A 19,744-nucleotide genomic window follows, 5' to 3' on the forward strand; every position below is an offset into this window, starting at 1 on the left:
GCGATGTGACTTTCTGATTTTTATACAATGCCCGACTGACGAAGGCAGGCATGCCATATGCATTCTTTGTCTCCCTATCCACGTGTTGCCATTTTCAGGGAACTATGGACTTATACATCAAAGCTCCTAGAGTCCTGCCATTTACTGTATTCTTTCCTCTTGCATTTCACCTCCCATAAGGTAACACCTCACACTTGTCCAGATTAGACTATATCTGTCATTTCTCTGCTCAGTTTCCAACTGATCGATGTCCTGCTGTATCCATTGACAACCTTCCTCACTATCCACAACTCTACCTTCTTTCATATCATCTGAACATGTAAATAGCCCGTCATATTTAAAAAGATTTTTTAACATATTTACAATATTTAAATCATTGTCAGTTTGGTATTTACAAAATATGCATCAAATTAAAACATTGCCATTCTTGTGCAGGATGCACTCCAGCCCCTGTAGCACCCATTGGTCTTGGAAGGCCTCCAGATAGCCAGTGGACACCACATGATCCCTCTCTTGGGACATCTGAGCACACCCGAGCCAACAGCCTGCCCCTCTTCTAGGCTCGGAAGTTGGCTCAGGTGGAACCCTTGACAGCCTGCTGACTGAGCTATGAATGGCAGCTTGACAAAGGAGGTTGAGCAGTCTCTGCCCTGAAAGTGCTTCATGGGAATGTGTAGAACAAGCTTTACTCTGTGCCTAACCTGTTTGATTATATCTATGATTTCAAAGAAGACACAGTATGAGTCACTTCAATTGGGACAGATCTCTAAATATAGAATGTATGCCAATAATGAGCAGCTGCTGTAAATATCTCAGTAAAAGGTTTTCATTTCCTCTCCGCTGTCCTGTAGTTATTTTATTTGCTTAGTTATTATTGCAAACATTGTGATCATATAGCTTGCGCAAGTGGTCCCTTAATGCATAATACCTGCCAGGTCTTGTATATGATGTCTTCTCACTATCTCAGAACTAGGATACCCTCCCTCCCTTCTCATATTGATTTTCAATGATAAAACACCTTCTAACCCTCACCCAGGATAGGTCCATGATCAATACACTCTCACACTGACGTGCACCCCCCACACCCTCGCTGATGTCTTGTACTATGCACCTCAAACCATTAAAACAGTCAGAATTCACATTTACAGCTTATTTCACAACCTTGGGCACTGCAAATCATTTACAGTAAAGATATGCTTTTGAAGTGTGGTAACTTGGAATTAAATGCAGCTCCCAGTTTTCTTACTGCGTTATCCAGCGTACCAGGTAATCTGTGTTTTGTGATGGTTGTGGGAAAGATATTGGCCAGGATCGTAGGGAGAACTCTCTGCTTTTGTGTTAGCATTGCCATGGAATAGATATTCTGACAGGGAAGACGGGGCTCAGTGTAAAGTCTCAGCCAAAAGGTAGCATCAACAAATTGGTGGTGTTGTGGACAGTGAGAAAAGCTGTCAAAGGCTGCAGCAGGGTTTAGGTCAAATGGAAAGTTGAGTGAAGCATTGGCAGATAATATTTAATCCTGACAAGTACAAGATGATAAATTTTGTGAAGTCAATTCAGGGTGGAGTGCTCAGGCATGTTGAAGAACAGAGGGACTTAGGCATTCAAGTCCATAGTTTCCTGACAGTGGCCACACAGGTACAGTATATAGGGTAATGAAGAAGGCATATGACTTGCTTGCCTTCATAGATTAAGGCATAGAATATAAATGTTGGGAGATTATGTTCCAACTTTACAGAGCAATGGTTATTCTTCACTTGCGGTATTGTGTGTGGTTCTGGTCACCACACTATAGGATGGATAAGCTGGAGAGAATTCAGGAGAAATTCAACAGGATGTTGCCTAGATTGGAGGACACCAGTTCTGAGGAGAGATTGGATAGGTTGGGTTTGTTTTCTCTGGAGTGAAGGAAGCTCAGGGGTGACCTGATAGAAATATGTAAAGTTATGGGAGAGGAAAAGACAAGGTAGATAGTCAAGATTTTTTTCCCATGGTAGGGGTATCAAAGAACAAAAGGGCACAGAATTACAGTGAGAGAAAGGAGCTTTAAAGGGCATCTGATAGGTAAGTTGTTTTACACAGAGAGTGGTAGAATGGAATGCATTGCCAGAGGAGGTGGTGGAATCAGATACAATTACTATGTTTAATATGCATTTATTCAGAAACCTATGCCTTGCCTATTCAGATATGGACCTAATACACAAAAATGGGATTCATGTGGATGAGCAAAAAGGTTGACGTAGAAGTGGCGGGCCAAGGGGCCCATTTCAGTGCTGAAAACAACTCTTTGACTCCATGCTCTGTAACAACACTAGAACTCCACCATTAAGTCAAGGCTGACTTATTTGGAAAATATTTAGCAAGCAGGATATGCTATGCAGTAACCATAATGCTACTTTGGTGATACGTGAAGGTATTAACCACAAATATTTCCATTCATTTCTGCAGCTTTGATGAAGTTTGCAAGCTGTGCATCTAATCTTCTTGTGGTGAGCTATCTGTGACTCTTCTCGTGCTGTGCATTGAGGTTTGGGCTTGGATGGTGGTCTAGAGCAAGGGTTGATGGGTTGTGGGGTGAGGGGATGGCACTGAGCAATCACCTCATGCCTGGGAGGGATAAACCCCCTTTGATGGACAGCTGTATTCAATGGGGATGGAGCCTGACCCTGACCAAATTCCATACCTCTGAGCACTTCGGCTAATGCCCTGTAGTTCTTCGTAAGCTATAAGTAGTTTCTGTTTCCAATGCACATATTGAAAGGGTTAAACAAGTTTAGAACCCAGCCACTGTTGTAACATCTCTTCCCGTAAACAGAAAGCAATGCTAAAGCTCAGCACATTGACTGGGAGGAGCTCCTCTGTCCAGTATAGTGGGTGGGGACTGTGAAGTTTAGGAGTTCATGGACTTTAATCAGATCATGACCCTGCCAACATTCTGTGGTTAGGTCAAACAGCAGCTGCATAAAACAGGGATTATAATACCAGCTACCCTTTGCTCCGCACTCACAGACACAGTCTGCTGTTCACTCCTTATTGTCCAGAAGGATGTCCTTCTTTTCTCAGTGAGGCTGCCTCACCACTACCCATGCCCACTTGGTAGTGCCTGCTGCTGATGACGGTTGTTGGGAACTCCAGATGCCCCACTCCAGAGCCCTGAGCAACTAATCCAGGCTGATGCTTCACCAGCACACTTCCAGAGGTAACTTGCTTTGAATGACGGGCAAACCTGTGGCCCTGTTTGCCATCTCAGGTTGGTGGACAAGATACCCTGGGTCTCTTTGGGAGGCGAGTGAAGGTGGGGGTGGTTCTCTCTCCAATGCTGATACCTCAGTCAGCATCACTGAGATTGAGTGGCTGTCTGTTGGATCTTGCTGAGCACAGGTTGACAGTGACTCTGCTTGGAAGTACTTTCGTGGCTCTAAGGTCCAAGGTTGAGGATGACTTGCTTCCATTCCAGGACTGTGGGTACTGAGGTGACTGATGAGGCCAACATGTACCCCACAGACTTTACCACAGGTGGGGCTTTGTGGGGTGGGAGAGGTGGTTTGGTGGGTGTGGGGGTGGGGAGTGAGTGGTAACATGGTGAGTTCCAGGATATAACTTTAAATCCAGGCCTGCTCTGTCCTGCTGGTTAGGAAACACCACAAGAGCTTAAAAAATGAGTGTTCCTGTTGGTGCGACTATTCTCAGAGAAAGTAGTGTAAAGTTAGTAAGGCAGCTGTGAAATTGTAGAGCAGAAAATAGAAGAATGCAGAACATTACAAGGAAGGAGTTGCAGCAGAGCTGCTTCAAATAGAGGGCGTGTCTGTAGAGGACAGCAATGTCTGAAGTAAACATGCCTATCAAAGCAGCCCATGAGAGAGCAAATAGAGGGCAGGCTCTCACACTGGCTTCTCATCTATTTTTAGACAGAGCTGCTATTTTTACATCAGATGTTTCGCATCTGTGTTTAAAGAGCAGCTTATTATGGGCAGTGAGTGATGTAGTCTGCTGTGTATATGTACCCAACTACTGTAAACAGAACCGTGAAAATTCCTGACGGCTGAAGCACAGATCTTGGCTCTCATTGTTCACAGTCACTGACAACAATGCAGAAAGAATCAGCTGTCTGTTCAACAACAACAGCTTCACTCTTATACATTGAAATGTTTGCCCCACAATACTGTCACAGATTTCCACACTTTATACAAGGCCTCATGAACAGAAACAAAGGAACAGGAGTAGGCCACTCGACCCCTCAAACCTGACCCACCCTTCAAGATGATCATGGCTGATTGGCCTCAGGCCTTAACTCCTCTTCTGTGCTAGTTCCCCACAGCCCTCAACTCCCCCCGCTTTCAAACATTTATTTATCTACTTATTCTTTACATACCCCCCTATGATCCAGCCTCTCTACTTATTGGGTAGAGAGTTCCAGAGATTCGCCACCTCCTGCAAGAAGGATTTCATACACATCTCGATTTTAAGTGACCACCATATTGTCGCCATATACATTGTGATATAGAGTCAGTCTTGTATACTGTGATATAAAGTCATCTTTTGTCCAGTTATCTCTGGTGCTGGGTCGATCCAAGAGATGTACAAGATGAAGTTCAATTCTGACAACCTGAAATATTGACCCCGTTTCTCTTCCTACAGATGCAGACTGACCAGCTGAGTTTTTACAGCATTTTCTGTTTTTGTTTTAGGTGGGTGAGGACCCTTGTTCAGTTTTGCTTCATTCTGAAGTTTCCACTGCATGAACAACAAACAATCTGCTGGAGGTACTCAGTGAGTCGAGCAGCACCTGTGGGGGGAAGCAAGTTGTCAACATTTCAAGTCGAAGCCCTCTATCAGTGGTGTCCTCCTGTCTGCCTGCCTCCTGCAGGTCCTGATGCACGGTCTCAGCCTGAAACCTCAACAATTCTTTTCCTCCCATAGATGCTGCTTGAGCCATTGTGTTCCTCCAGCAGATTGTTTGTTGCTCCAGATTCCAGCATCTGTAGTCTCTTGTGTCTCCAATGCATGGCATGAGCTTGACTGCACCTTCTTTGTGTTGTAACTGTCTGTTGCCCTATAGTTCCCTGGTGAGGCAGTCCACTGACTGTCATTTGGGGTGAGTTTTAGACCATGTGCCCTTAGTCAGATTTGAGTCAAATTCATTTTATACTGATCCCATTAACGGGCTACATTCAAAGCATAAATCCCATGCACGGAAGTTTAGTAGAAGTCACAAAATTGCCCAGGCACTTCAATTGAAGGAAAAAGCTTTCAGTGACAGTAAAAACATCAGGGTGGCCTGGAGGTGAAGTTAGTAGTGCTGCTGCCTTACAGTTCCAGTGACCTGTGTTCAACCCTGACCTCTGCTGCTGTCTGTGTGGAGTTTGTATGTCCTCGCTGTGACTGCGTGAGTTTCCCCTGGGTGTTCCAGTTTCCTCACACATCGCAAAGGGGTGCAGGGATTAATTAGCCACTCTAAGTTGCCCCTAGTGTGTTAGGGATAAAATGGAGTTGGTATAAATTGAAGCGTGGGGGTCAGTGTGGACATGGTGGACTGAAGGGTCTATCTCCATGTTGTATGAATCTTTGACCTGCTTAAAATCAGCTTCTGAGTCTAAATTTGCATCTTTAAATGTGGTTTTGTGTAAATCCTTGCTTTATTCCTCTCAAATGAAGCATCCAGGAAGGTTTTACAACACTGAAGGTGCTACAGCAATACAAGTTATGATGGCACAGGTATATCTTACTGCCGTCTTTATGCTTGACTTTGTTACAAGCATACACTTGATGAGCTGATGATTGGATATTGTCTCTTGTGTTGAGCGTTTTGCATTGTGCTGGTGATTTTTTTCTTTAATTACAACTTTAAAAAAAATTAAATTCTATCCATGGAATATAGGAATTGTTCACATTCTAGATCCCAGTGAACCCACATGCGTCCTGTCCAGGAAAACCAGGACATTCATGTAACTCAGAGAGTGGCAGTCAGTTAGCATGAAGAGGCATCTTGATGTTCCACTACCTTGACCTTGGATGGTCACCTTGTCTGGGTCCAGGCACAGACCGACAGAGGTCTCTTGACAACCTGTCCCCCTCTCACGTTGGGTGCCTAAAGATGGGCTGTAGTGTGACCAGAACAGTGCGGTCCCTGCTTTTTAGTTATTTGATGGGACAGTGTACTGGGACTTTACTTTTTGTATAACCCATGCTGGCCCTTCCATGAGAATATTAAATAGGACAACGAACTTAGAACATGGAAGATAGAACACAGAACAGTACTGCAAAGGAACAGGTCCTTCAGCCTACAATGTCAGTGCCTACCACGATGCCCAATTTAAACTGCACATCTGCCTGCACATGGTGTATATCCCTCCATTCCCTGCATGTTTGTATATCTATCTAAAGGCCTCCTAAGCGTTGTTACCATATCTGCTTCCACCTCTTCATCTGGTAGCGCATTCCAGGCACCTAGAACTCTCTATATAAAAAATTTGCCTCATTAATCTCCTTTAACCTTTCCTCCTCTCACCTTAAAGCTATGACCTCCAGTGTTTGACATTTCCACCTTAGGAAAAACACTGACTATCTACTCTATCTATCAACTCTCATAATTCTAAATACATCTATCAGGTCGCCCCCTCAACCTCCGAAGCTCTAGAGAAAACAATCCAAGTCTTATTAACCTGGTTGAGTTTTTTGACAAGGTGATGAGAGAGATTGATGAAGGCAGAGCTGTGGATGTCATCTATATGGACTTCAGTAAGGCATTTGACAAGGTCCCACATAATTGGTTAATCAAGAAAGTTTGGATGCATGGGGTCAGTGGAGAATTGACTGTATGGATCCAGAACTGGCTTGCCCGTAGAAGACAGAGGATGGTGGTTGAAGGGACTTATTCAGGCTGGAGACCTGTGAGCAGTATTGTTAGAACCATAGAACACTACAGCACAGCAAACAGGCCATTCAGCCCTTCTAGTCTGTGCCAAAACGTTATTCCGCTAGTTCCATTTACCTGCACCCGGTCCATAACCCTCCAGACCTCTCCCGTCCATGTATCTATCCAATTTATTCTTAAAACTTAAGAGTGAGCCCGCATTTACTACATCAGATGGCAGCCCGTTCCATACTCCCAGCACTCTTTGAGTGAAGAAGTTCCCTCTAATGTTCCCCCTAAACCTTTCCCCTTTCATCCTAAAGCCATGTCCTCTCATACTTATCTCTCCTAATCTAGGTGGAAAGAGCCTACTTGCATTCACCCTGTCTATACCCCTCATAATTTTGTAAACCTCTATCAAATCTCCCCTCATTCTTCTGTGATCCAAGGAATAAAGTCCTAACCTGTTCAATCTTTCCCTGTAACTCAACTCCTGAAGACCCGGCAACATTCTAGTAAATCGTCTCTGCACTCTTTCAATCTTACTGATATCCTTCCTATAGTTAGGTGACCAGAACTGCACACAATACTCCAAATTTGGCCTCACCAATGTCTTATACAAACTCACCATAACAGCCCAACTTCCCAATCAATACTTTGATTAACGAATGCCAGGATGCCAAAGCCTCTTTACAACCCTGTCTACCGTGTGATGCCACTTTCAGGGAATTATGTATCTGAACTCCCAGATCCCTTTGTTCCTCTGCACTCATCAGTGCCCTACCATTTACTGTGTATGTCCTACCTTGATCTGTGCTTCCAAAATGCAACACCTCACACTTGTCTGCATTAAATTCCATCTGCCATTTTCTGGCCCGTTCTTCCAGTTGGTCCAGATCTCTCTGCAAGCTTTGAAAGCCTTCCTCGCTGTCCACTACGCCTCCAATCTTAGTGTCATCAGCAAACTTGCTGATCCAATTTACAACATTATCATCCAGATCATTGATATAGACAACAAACAACAATGGCCCCAGCAGAGATCCCTGAGGCACACCACTCGTCACAGGCCTCCAGTCTGAGAAACAATCATCCACTACCACTCTCTGTCTTCTCCCACATAGCCAATTTCAAATCCAGTTTACAACCTTTCCATGGATACCTAGTGTTTGAATCTTCTGAACTAACCTTCCATGTGGGACCTTGTCAAAGGCCTTACTAAAGTCCATGTAGAGAACATCCACAGCCTTTCCCTCATCTGCTTTCTTGGTAACCTCCCTGAAAAACTCTACAAGATTCGTTAAACACGATCTACCATGCACAAAGCCATGCTGACTGTCCTTAATCAGCCTTGCGCTGTCCAAATACTTGTATATCCGATCTCTCAGAACACCTTCCAATAATTTACCCACTACTGATGTCAGACTCACCGGCCTGTAATTACCTGGTTTACTTTTAGATCCTTTTTTAAACAATGGAACAACATGAGCTACCCTGCAGTCCTCCAGCACTGCACCTGTGGCTAAGGACATTTTAAGTATATCTGCCAGGACCCCTGCAATTTCTACACTAGTCTCTCTCAATGTCCCAGGAAATATCTTATCAGGCCCGGGGGATTTATCTACCTTTTCGCTGTAAGGCAGCAAGCACGTCCTCCTCTTTAATCTCTATATGTTCCATGACACTATTGCTTGTTTCCCTTCCTTCCATATCCACTATGCCAGTTTCCTGACTAAATATTGATGCAAAAAAACAGTTTAAGATATCCTGTATCTCCTGAGGTTCCACACATAGCCACCACTCTGATCTTCTAGGGTACCAATTTTGTCCCTTACTATCCTTTTAATATACTTGTAGAAACCCTTCGGGTCCACCTTCACATTATCTGCCAAATCAACCTCATGTCTTCTTTTTGCCTTCCTGATTTCCTTTTTTAGTATTTTCTTACTTTTCCTATACTCTTCAAGTACCTCATTTGTTCCTAGTTGCCTATACCTGCTATACACTTCTCTCTTTTTCTTAACCAGATCGCCAATATCCCTTGAAAACCAATGTTCCCTATGCTTGTTTGCTTTGCCTTTAATCCTGGCAGGAACATGCAAACTCTGCACTCTCAAAATTTCGCCTTTGAAGGCCTTCCACTTACTGAATGCATCCTTGCCTGTATTCTGCAGGGATCTGTACTGGGACCTCTGCTGTTTGTGATGTACATAAATGACCTGGATGAGTATGTTGATAAATGAGTTAGCAATTTGCAGACGATACCAAGATTGGTGAAGTTGTGAATAGTGTAGAAGACTGGTGACGGATACAGCATGATATAGATCAGTTGCAGATGTGGGCAGAGAAATGGCAGATGGAGTTTATCCCGGATAAATGTGAGGTGTTGCACCTTAGTAGGACTAATGTCAAGAAGCAGTACACTCTTAAGGGCAAGACCTTTAACAGTGTTGAAGAGCAGAGAGACCTTGGGGTGCGTCCATGACTCATTGAAAGTGGCTACACAGGTAGACAGAGTGGTTAAGAAGGCTTATTGAATGCTTGCATTTATTAAGCGAGGTATTGAGTATAGGAGTCAAGAAGTTATGATGAATCTCTATAGAACTCTGGTTAGGCCGCATTTAGAGTATTGCATGCAATTCTGGTCACCTCTTTATAGGAAGAATGTTGAGGCTTTAGAGAGGGTGCAGAGGAGTTTTACCAGGATGCTGCCTGGATTAGAGGGCATGTGCTATCAGGAGAAGCTGGACAAACTTGGGCTCTTTTCTCTGGAGCGATGGAGGCTGAGGGGTGATCTGTTGGAAGTGTATAAAATTATGAGGGGCATAGATAAGGTAGACAAGCAATATCTCTTTCCCATTTTTGAGTGATCCAATACCAGAGGGCATGCATTTAAAGTGAGAGGGGGTAGGTTCAGAACAGACGTGAGGGGTGCGTTTTTTACTGAGAGAGTGGTGGACGCCTGGAATGCGTTGCCTGATAGGGTGGTGGAGGCAAATTCTTTGGGAGCTTTTAAGGGGGGCTCGGATGGGCACATGAATGAGAGGAAAATAAAGGGATATGGGCATTCTGTAGATAGGAGGTATTAGCTATGTCAGCACAACATTGTGGGCCAAAGGGCCTGTTCTGTGCTGTACTATGTTCCATGTTCTATGTTCTTTTATCTAGCCCATGCTGTCCCTGACCTGGGACTATTTGATGGGAGAGTGTACTGGGATGTTTATTTTTTATCTAACCTCTGCTGTCCCTGCCCTGGGTTTTGATGGAATCCTTATTTCATATTCAAAACATCTAATGTTTCAGTTATTCTGGAATCTCTCCAACCAAACTCCAGAAGGATGAGCACTGTCCTGGATGGAATAGAATCAATGTGAGATTAACCTAGTCAAACCTACCCTGCCATCCCTTGTACTTATTCTGTATTGCTTTCTTTTCTTACAAGGAACTTATTACAAAATGTGGAGATGTGCAGGCCCTTGTGTTCGGGCACTGCGACATTTGCACAATGTGTATAGAAAAAAAAAGACAGGCAAATTCAGCCTAAACTTTCTTTATGTCATTTGGTATTACTTCACATTGACTAAAAATGACTCAAAACCCAGAGAGCTACAACTCAATAGCTCCACTGCATAACAGAGGACTCTCTAGTCTCTGGGATGTTCCCAGGGATGCACACTGAGACAAGCATCAAGTGCTGCTGGAAGATAATCAACTCAGTGAAGGATGAACTTTGGTCAGCTGGTCTTCCAGCACAATGAGATGTCCATAAGGGTTTGTTGTTTGGCACATTCCAGGCTGCAGGAGTACATGCTGAGGGATGCACTTAAGCTTGGTGCAGACAACTCAAAGGCTTTGTGAGGAAGGACTGCAGTCTAAGGTCCTGCTGCTACTGGCCACTGAGGGACTTCATTCTGTGTACCAGCCTTTCAAACACTTAATTTGTGTATTGTTCAAAAAGGCCACATGAGTGGCTTTGGTGCTTTGTACATAGAATGTATTAATCTGATGACACAATAATGTATAGATTTGACAACACTATGAATGTAAAGAAAACTGCACACCGTTTTTGTATTTCTTGTATATATATATTTTATGAATAACGTTCATGTTTAAAATAAAAAAAACAACTCCACTGCAGTAAGTGGAACTGCTGGGCATTTTGCCCCACAACTGTAACACAGCCCAGAGAGGAACACTGTGTCACACCACAAACAAACACAGCTCATACTGCATGAAACCTTTTCTCCAGTTTGCTCATGCATTCTTTTTTATTTTAAACCAGAAAAGCATCATTGAAGGATTGTTGCTGAAGCAGACCAGTTCATTCCAGAGGTGGAAGAAAAGGTACTTCAAGCTGAGAGGGAGAACTCTGTACTGGGCCAAGGACTCAAAGGTAAAGCAAGTGGGGCTCAGTCAGTTTATATTTTTCAAATGTAACAAACTGTTCTAGCGCTTTGCTAATGATTGTGTAATGAGCTGGCAAGCGATCTCACCCATGCTGAGTGAAATCCCTTCTCTGAGTATTCCCATCCAATCCCTCAGCAAAACCTACTACACATGTATTTAGATCACCTATTGCCAAACCACAATATTTCAGACTATGTTGGATGTAAATAATTATCCCAACTGGTACAGTAAATATTTTGACGTAACCACAGAAGCAGCTTGGTAGTGACGATACCACATGAGATGATCATGGGGTGAATTATGGAGAGAAGGGAAGAATTTCGGCCAGGCTTCTGGGAGAACTCCCAGAACTTCTCTCAATAGTGACCTGAACAGCAGGAATGGACAGGTTTTAATGATTCTGCCACAAGACAATGCTGCTGACACAATTGAACCCGTCATTCCATGTAATATAGCAATTTTCCCTGTCCTCACATAATGAACAAACACATTAGGAGAGGGAGTAGGCCACTCAGCCCTTCAGACACATTCCACCATTCAATAAGATCATGGCTGATCTGAGTGTAACCTCAACTCCGCATTCCTGTCTACCCCCAGTAACGTTTCACCCCCTTGCTTTTCAAGAGTCTACCTACTTCTGCCCTAGATATATTCAAGGGCTCTGATCCCACTACCCTTTGAGGAAGAGAGTTCCAAAGTCTTGCAACCATCTGAGATAAAAAAAAACACGTCATCTTTGTCTTAAATGGCCACTTCTCATTTTAAAACAATAGTCTCGAGGTCTAGATTCCCTCACAAGTGGAAACATTTTCTTCACCAACTTTAGAACCACTCAGGATCTGACATGCATCAGTCAAGTCATCTCTAAACTCCAACAGATGCAAGTCTAGCCTCTCCACCTATTCCTCATAAGACAACCCGCCCATTCCAAGTATCAGTCAAGTAAATATTCTCTGAACTGTTTCCAATGCATTTGTATCCATCCTTAAATAAGGTGACCAATATTGTACCCAGTACTCCAGATGTGGTCTCACCAATGCCTGATATAACTGAAACATGACCACACTACTTTTATATTTAATTTATTTAACAATATATAGCAACATTTTGTCAGCTTATCTAACTACTTGCAATACCTGCACACTAGTCTTTTGGGAATTATGCACAATGATGCCATCTCAGAGCTATACAGTCTCTCACCATTTCAATAACATTTTTTAAGAATTTTCCTGCCAAAATGCCCACTCACGCAACCTGTCCGTATCCCTTTGTAACCTCCTTATGTCCCCTTTGTAACGTGCTTCCCTATCTATCTTTGTATCATCAGTAAATATCAGCTTCAGAGCTTCATCGAAGTCATTTATATAAACTGATAAAAGTTGATGTGTCCTAAACTCCCTGTCAAGCTTAAAGCTAACATTTTCTGGCCCAGACACACGAGTGAAAACAACTTCAGGAGTTCTGTATGTCGGAAATTCTGTCATTCTGTACAGATACTTCACTAATGCATCACTTGCTCTTGCAGGTGAACATGAAAGGCTAGAGTGGTTTTGAATGTGAGATTCTTTTATTTGAAGTGGATGGTTGCAACTATCCGAGTGTTTTGTGGTTGTTTAACTGGACTTTGCACATAAATACATTACCTACAAGCACAGGTCAGTAATTCACCTCTTGACTCCACAGAGCACTGCCACCACCTACTTGGCATCAGGAGTGTGATGGAATACTGTACCTTCCACTTGCCTGGATGAGTGTAACTTCATCAACACTAACCATCGCCAACACCATACAAAGGAAGCACCCCAGCTAATTAGCCCTACAGCTATGTTTTGAATATTTCCTCTCACCATCTTGAAGGCATTGGGGTTACAGTATTCACTGTGTGTACAAGCTACATTACAGTAACTGGAATCAGACTCCTATTTCTTATGCAGCTTATTCCCTGAATTTCTCCTGAATTCTGTTTCACATTCCTTATTCAGCTTGTACACAGAGTCAGCCTGTGCTCTGATTCCTGTTATTGTTTCAGCCTGCTTTCTGACCGTTGTTTATTTCTGTCATTCTAGTCCTTAATATTTGATGAAGTGTATCTATCCAATGCGAGTGTCGCTGAGACGAGCACAAAAAACATCAACAACAGTTTCACTGTAAGTTACTCCTGATTGTTGCTTAACCCTTCCTCTATGCATTGGCTGGTATGTTGCAGTATATTTTTGATACATGAAACCTGCCATATCAGCATGGCTGAAAAGAAAAATAAAATGTGATTAAAATATTCAGCAAGTCAGACAGCATCTGTGGAGAGAAAAACAGAATTAACGTTTTAGGAGGATGACCTTTCATTAGAACTGGGGAAAGAAAGAAAACAATTGTGTTTTAAACTGTAATGAAAAGGAGTGGAGTTTCTGTGGGAATTTCTGTGACTGGGTGGAGAATGGGGGACTGAGTGATGGAAAGGGCAGTGGTGCAGGCGAAGAGAGAGTGGTGAAGAGGTGGTCTGTCCAGAGGAAGTGTAATAGAGGAAGGTGAATGAGGTCAAAGGAGAGAGAAAACAATCAACAGTGGAACTGTGAGATGTAGTATGTGCAGTCAGATAAAAGAGAATGCTGGAAATAGCCACTGAGAGTCATAGAATGATACAAAACAGGCCCTTCTGCCACCATGTCCATGATGACCATTACATTCCCATGTAATTTAATTCCACACCAGCACTTTGTTGCAGCCTTCTAGGCCTTAGTGATTCAAGTGCTTGTCCAGCTACCTCTTAAATGTTGTGAGTGTCTCCATCATTCTCTCAGGTTCACAGATCTACCACAAATGTTGCCCACTCAGCAGGTCAGGCAGTATTTTTGGAGAGAGAAAAAAAGAGTTCATGTTACTGGTTGATAATCCTACATTAGAACTGGCTGGCTCTGACACAAACAGCAAAGGCTGGTTATCTGAAGTTGTTGAATTCAACATTGTGTTTTGAATGCCTGGACAGAAGGTGAGGTGCTGCTCCTCGAGCCTGTGTTGGGCTTCATTGGAACAGTGTAAGAGGTCAAAGTCAGAGAGATTAGAGTGGGAGTGACTGCTGTGTTTTACACCTCATGTCTCCGCATTGCTTTTGCTTTCCTCTCATTCCTGTCCCTCCATTTACATCTACTCCAGAGGAATCAGCCACAATTAACAAGCCTTCAACATCATCTGTCTGCCAGTACCAACATTATCTGCGTCACCTGGATGGTCCTAGGCTCCATATTATTATATCTCCCCTGTTGTCTCCACCCCTCCGCTTCCCTAGAACTTAAAACACCATTATGAGGCAGCTGCACTAACTGCGCCACTGTGCCACACATCCACGTAAACCTTGGGCACATTCTCTTCAGGAAAGGTCACACTGTTTTGCCAAAGCTCGATCTCACTACCACTCTGCAGAGTGGGAGACCTCCTCATGCAATGACATGCTGGGTTCAAGGTGAGTGTCACGTTAAACCAGCAACCTCTGACTAACGTCAGTTAGTCCAGGCAGGGCCTTGGGAACGTGCTGCAATGGAAGGCTTTAGGACATGGCTCTACCCAGATTGGCACAGTGGCATACTAGGTAGAGCTGTTACCTTACAGCTCCAGTGGCCCAGGTTCAATCCTGCCCTTCGGTGCTGACTGGAGTTTGCGCATTCCCTTGTGATGTGTGGATTTCCCCCAGGTGCTCCGGTTTCCACTTGCATCCTAAGGACATGCAGATTGGTAGGTGAATTGGCCACTGAAGATTGTGTGGGTGAGCGCTAGAATCTGGGGGGAGTTGATGGAGAAGTGAGGAGAAAAAAAATAGGATCAGTGTAGGATTAGTGTAAATGTTTGCTCAATGGTCAGCATGGACTTAGTGGGCTGAAAGACCTGCTTCCATGCTGTATGACTCAATGATCATTTGATACACTTAGCTCTGCGTGTAACCTGTCGACGACAAGGACACCTAAAATGAAGTACCCAACCCATTCACTGGAATGTGCTGCTGCAGAGGAGGAGCCCACCCCATCTGCCATGTGTAACAGGAACTCACACCAGCCGGAAGAGTTTCTTTATCAGAGAAACAGACCCTTCAGCCCACCCTGTCCATGCTGACCATCGAGTATCTATCTGTATTAATTCCTTTTACCAACACTTGGTCTGTAGCCTTTTCTGCTCTGGTGATTCAAGTGATCATCTTGATACCTCTTAAATGTTGTGAGAGTCTCTGCCTCCACCAGCACCTCAAGCAGTGCATTTTAGATCACAATTGCCCTCTGGATGAAAAAAATTCTTCCTTACATCCCCTGTAAACTTCTTACTACTCTAAACTAAGTTTTCTTTTCAGGTGATAACACCTTTCAGAAAATTAATCCTGTGTGCTGAAAATAGAAATGAGATGGAAAATTGGATAACTGCACTGAAATCTGTCCAAAAAATGGAGAACTATGAGGTAAGGAAAGCAAAAGTGTCAGTTTTCAGATTGTTTACGTGTGTGTGTGTGTGTGTGTGTGTGTGTGTGTGTGTGTGTGTGTGTGTGTGTGTGTGTGTGTGTGTGTGTGAGTGGGTGGGTGTGTGTGTGGGTGTGTGTGTGCACGCGCAAGTATATGAGTATGCAAGTGCATGTGTGTGTGTGTGTGCACATTTGTACATATATGTGTACATGCATATGCATGCATGTACAGTGCATGTGAATGCATGCTTGCATGCGAATGTGCAGATGCAAATATATATTTGTGCATCTGAATGTGTGCATACATTGTGTGTGTGTGTCTGTGCACATGTGCATTAATGTTTTAAAAGAAGCCTCAGTTTAAAAATCTCCATCTAAACTGCTGAGGGTGCGTGTCAAGTGATGTTTCCCAGGCACCTACTCTCTCACCCAGTGCAGAGCAGTGCCCACCACAGTGACCATCTCTATTCCTCGCTGTTGACGAAGGATGTCCTGTCTTTCATTTGATGGCTTTCTTCACATGTTCGAACTGTTGCATCTTCTTCAGACGAGTCAGCTGAACATGGAACATTTCTCAGGGATGCACAACTGGTACGCCACGTCCCACGCTCGGCCCACCTTCTGTAATGTCTGCCGTGAAGCCCTCCCAGGAATGACCTCTCATGGACTCTCCTGTGAAGGTATGTGGGAATCTCTGGGCATTCCTGGAACTGTGCATCATTGTATGGAGAACATGTAGAATGGTCCAACACCAGTTGTAGAGAGATAAGGATTGGCATCAGGCCTCAAGTTGATACTGGCAGTGTCATCAAGAATTTTAATACCTCAAGCAACAGGAAACACTGGATCTATTTTAAAAACAGGACTCAGACAAGTAGCTAAACTGCCAATGCATAGAAAGGTATGGACCTAATGTGGCCAATGGGATTAGTGTAGACATGGATGAGTGGCATGGATGCGGTGGCTGAAGGGCCTGCTTCTGTGCTGTATGACTCTGTGACTCCATAACTCTGATTCATTCCAGGAGTCTTTGAGTTTCTCTGAGTCTGTCACCTTTACACTTGGGGAGGTTCAGGTGCTGCACTGCTTACATGATAGTGTGGGTTTAACTAGCCAGAAATGTCTAAATAATCCCCACACCTGGGATGCATGGAAATATTTTCAGGGTAAAGCAGAACTGCTCAGCTTGGATTGCAAGGAGTAACATGCAGCTCTGGCAGCATGGCTCCATTCAGCGTGAATGAAGGAATTTATGGCCTTAAATTCAGCCAGCTCAATTCACTGTGAAGGCGGGACATGGAACAATGCCAGTACCCAACCTAGCCATGTTTGGCATCTATATTGACAAGCAACGCAGGCCATAGTAAATTCCAGCAAGGTTGCATTGCAGCCTCCCACATTTAAAGATGAGACTTGTGAGTGACCAAGAACTTCCTTTTATTGTTTCAGACAGGTCTCACAAGGGGACTCACTGAAAGAGAAAATTGGCTTAGATGTGTGCACTAATATATGCATAGAGGTAGTCTTCATGAAAAGATCTGCTTACAAAACATTTGGGAAGTGGGTTAAATGCACACACACACACACACACACACACACACACACACACACACACACACACACACACACACACACACACACACACACACACACACACACACACACAGAAATATATGTAGCCGAACGCGGCACGTTGCTGAAAGGAAAACTCAGAGACATGGAGGCTGAACCGGAGCACACTTTACTGAGACAAGCAAAATGCACGCGCGCGCATAAGTACCTGAGAGCCTGTCCAGCTGACGTGATGTAAGATTCCTGCCGGAAGGCCCACCCCGCTGTTAGTCTACAATGCGCTCCTGCGCGTGCGTCTGCCCGCAGCTGCCGATGGCGGTTCAAGTTCTGTGAGTATGGGCCGCTACATATGTGTGTGTGTGTATATATATACATATATATAGAGCGGCTGCTACCACGATGCGAGAATAAAGACACGAGTCTGCAAGATGTGGAACAAGACTGATTTATTTACCCATCTTGCGCGGGTCTTTTAAGCGGCGTGGTTCCCGCCCTCCGAAAACGGAAATGATGTATGTGCTACGTCATTGAAACTTTTCGCGTGTGTGTGTTCTCCCCCGTCACTCGAGGAAGACGAAGGCCCAGCACCATCTTCGGCCTCGCCGCTCCAACGACACATGCCCCGACTACCTAGCCGGTTCGCTTGCGCAGACGGTGAGTTGCCACACAAACCCCCCCCCCCCCACCCAGAACTGGCGATACGGTCCCCAAAGTTCACGGGCTGTGCTAGCCATTGCTTGGGTGGTCAGCCTCTGCGTCGCTGTGTTGGGACTTCGACCGGTTGTTGTAGGTCTTAATGGGCCGGTTTGAGGTGGTCCGTTGTGAAGACTTCTTCCTTGCCCCCAATGTCCAAAATAAAGGTGGACCCATTATTTCTGACAACCCAGAACGACCCCTCATATGGTCGTTGCAACGGTGCCCAGGGTGTGCCCCTGCGAATGAAAACGAACTTACAGTCTCATAGTTCCTTGGGCACACAGGATGGGGACTGACCATGTCACGAAGTGGAAATCGGTGCCAAGCTGCCGAGCCTCTCGCGCTGTCTTCTTAGGACTGCCGCGGATTGTTCCTCTTGCCCCCTAAGGGCGGTTATGAACTCCCCTGGAATGACCAGGGGCACACCATACACGAGTTCAGCTGATGAAGCGTGGAGATCCTCCTTGGGGGCAGTGCGTATGCCGAGCAGGACCCAAGGAAGTTCGTCAACCCAGTTAGGACCTTTCAGGCGGGCCATAAGGGCTGATTTCAGATGGCGGTGGAAACATTCTACCAACCCTTTTGACTAAGGGTGGTAGGCCGTGGTGGTGTGTAGCTGCGTTCCTAGCATGTTCGCTAATGCAGACCATAGGCTGAAGGTAAACTGGGCGCCTCTGTCAGAAGTGATGTGGGCTGGAACACCAAAGTGCGAGACCCAAGTTGTGAGCAGCGCCCAGACACAGGTATCAGTTGTGATGTCTGAGAGATGGGTTGCCTCTGGCCACCTCGTGAACTGGTCCATGATGGTAAGGAGGTACTGCGCTCCTCTTGAAACAGGCAGGGGACCAACGAGGTCGACGTGAATGTGGTCGAACTTTCTACAGGTAGGCTGGAAATGCTGTGGCGGAACCTTGATTTGTCGTTGGAGTTTTGATGTCTGGCAGTGCGGACAAGTCTTGGCCCACTCACTGACCTGTTAGCACAGGCCGTGCCAGACAAACTTGCTGGCGGCTAGTCGGACAGTCGATCTGATGGACGGGTGCGCCAACCCGTGTACCGAGTTGAAAACGTGTTTCCGCCAGGCTGCAGGAACTATAGGGCGGGGCTGACCTGATGCGACGTCGCACAGGAGGGTCCGTTGACCTGGGCCAACTATGAAATCTTGGAGCTGCAGGCCTGCAACTGCAGTTCTGTAGCTGGGCAGCTCGTTGTCGGCTTGCTGTGCATCAGCCAGGGCCGCATAGTCTACACCCAGGGACAGCCTGTGGATGGTCGGTCTGGAGAGCGCGTCAGCAACGATATTGTTCTTTCCAGAGACATGTTGGATATCCATTGTGAACTTGGAAATGTAGGACAAACGTCGCTGCTGGCGGGCTGACCAGGGATTGGAGACCTTAGCGAAGGCGAAAGACAATGGCTTGTGGTTAGTGAAAACGGTGAAAGGCCTGCCTTCTAAAAAATACCGGAAATGCCAGATCGCCAGGTACAGCACTAGTAGTTCTCGATCAAAGGCACTGTATTTAAGTTCAGGTGGCCTAAGGTGCCTGCTGAAAAACGCCAAGGGTTGCCAACGGCCTTCGATTAGTTGTTCCAGTACCCCACTGACTGCGGTGTTGGACGCGTCCACCGTGAGGGTGGTTGGGACGTCTGTCCTGGGGTGTACCAGCATCGAGGCATCTGCTAGGGCTTCTTTGGCCTTAATGAAGGCAGCCGCGGTCTCGTCGTTCCAGGCGATGTCCTTGCCCCTGCCAGACATCAGCGAGAACAAAGGGCGCATGATA

The 19,744-nt window shown here is 45.1% G+C and overlaps 1 protein-coding gene across 4 annotated transcripts in view; it reads left to right on the forward strand.

Moving 5' to 3' along the window:
* Positions 1–19,744, forward strand: part of si:dkey-172j4.3 (diacylglycerol kinase eta) — a 148,969-nt gene that overhangs the window by 73,187 nt on the left and 56,038 nt on the right. For all 4 annotated transcript variants that reach the window (XR_007956800.1, XM_052022122.1, XM_052022123.1 and 1 more), the window contains exons 2-5: positions 11,133–11,243; positions 13,324–13,404; positions 15,591–15,695; positions 16,243–16,375. Coding sequence is in view for 3 of the 4 variants with exons in the window: in XM_052022122.1 (XP_051878082.1) it covers positions 11,133–11,243; positions 13,324–13,404; positions 15,591–15,695; positions 16,243–16,375 (430 nt within the window). In the remaining variant the exon portion in view is untranslated. The remainder of the gene's footprint in view (positions 1–11,132; positions 11,244–13,323; positions 13,405–15,590; positions 15,696–16,242; positions 16,376–19,744) is intronic.

Source organism: Pristis pectinata, chromosome 8, assembly GCF_009764475.1.
Source record: "Pristis pectinata isolate sPriPec2 chromosome 8, sPriPec2.1.pri, whole genome shotgun sequence".
Lineage (NCBI taxonomy): Eukaryota > Metazoa > Chordata > Chondrichthyes > Rhinopristiformes > Pristidae > Pristis > Pristis pectinata.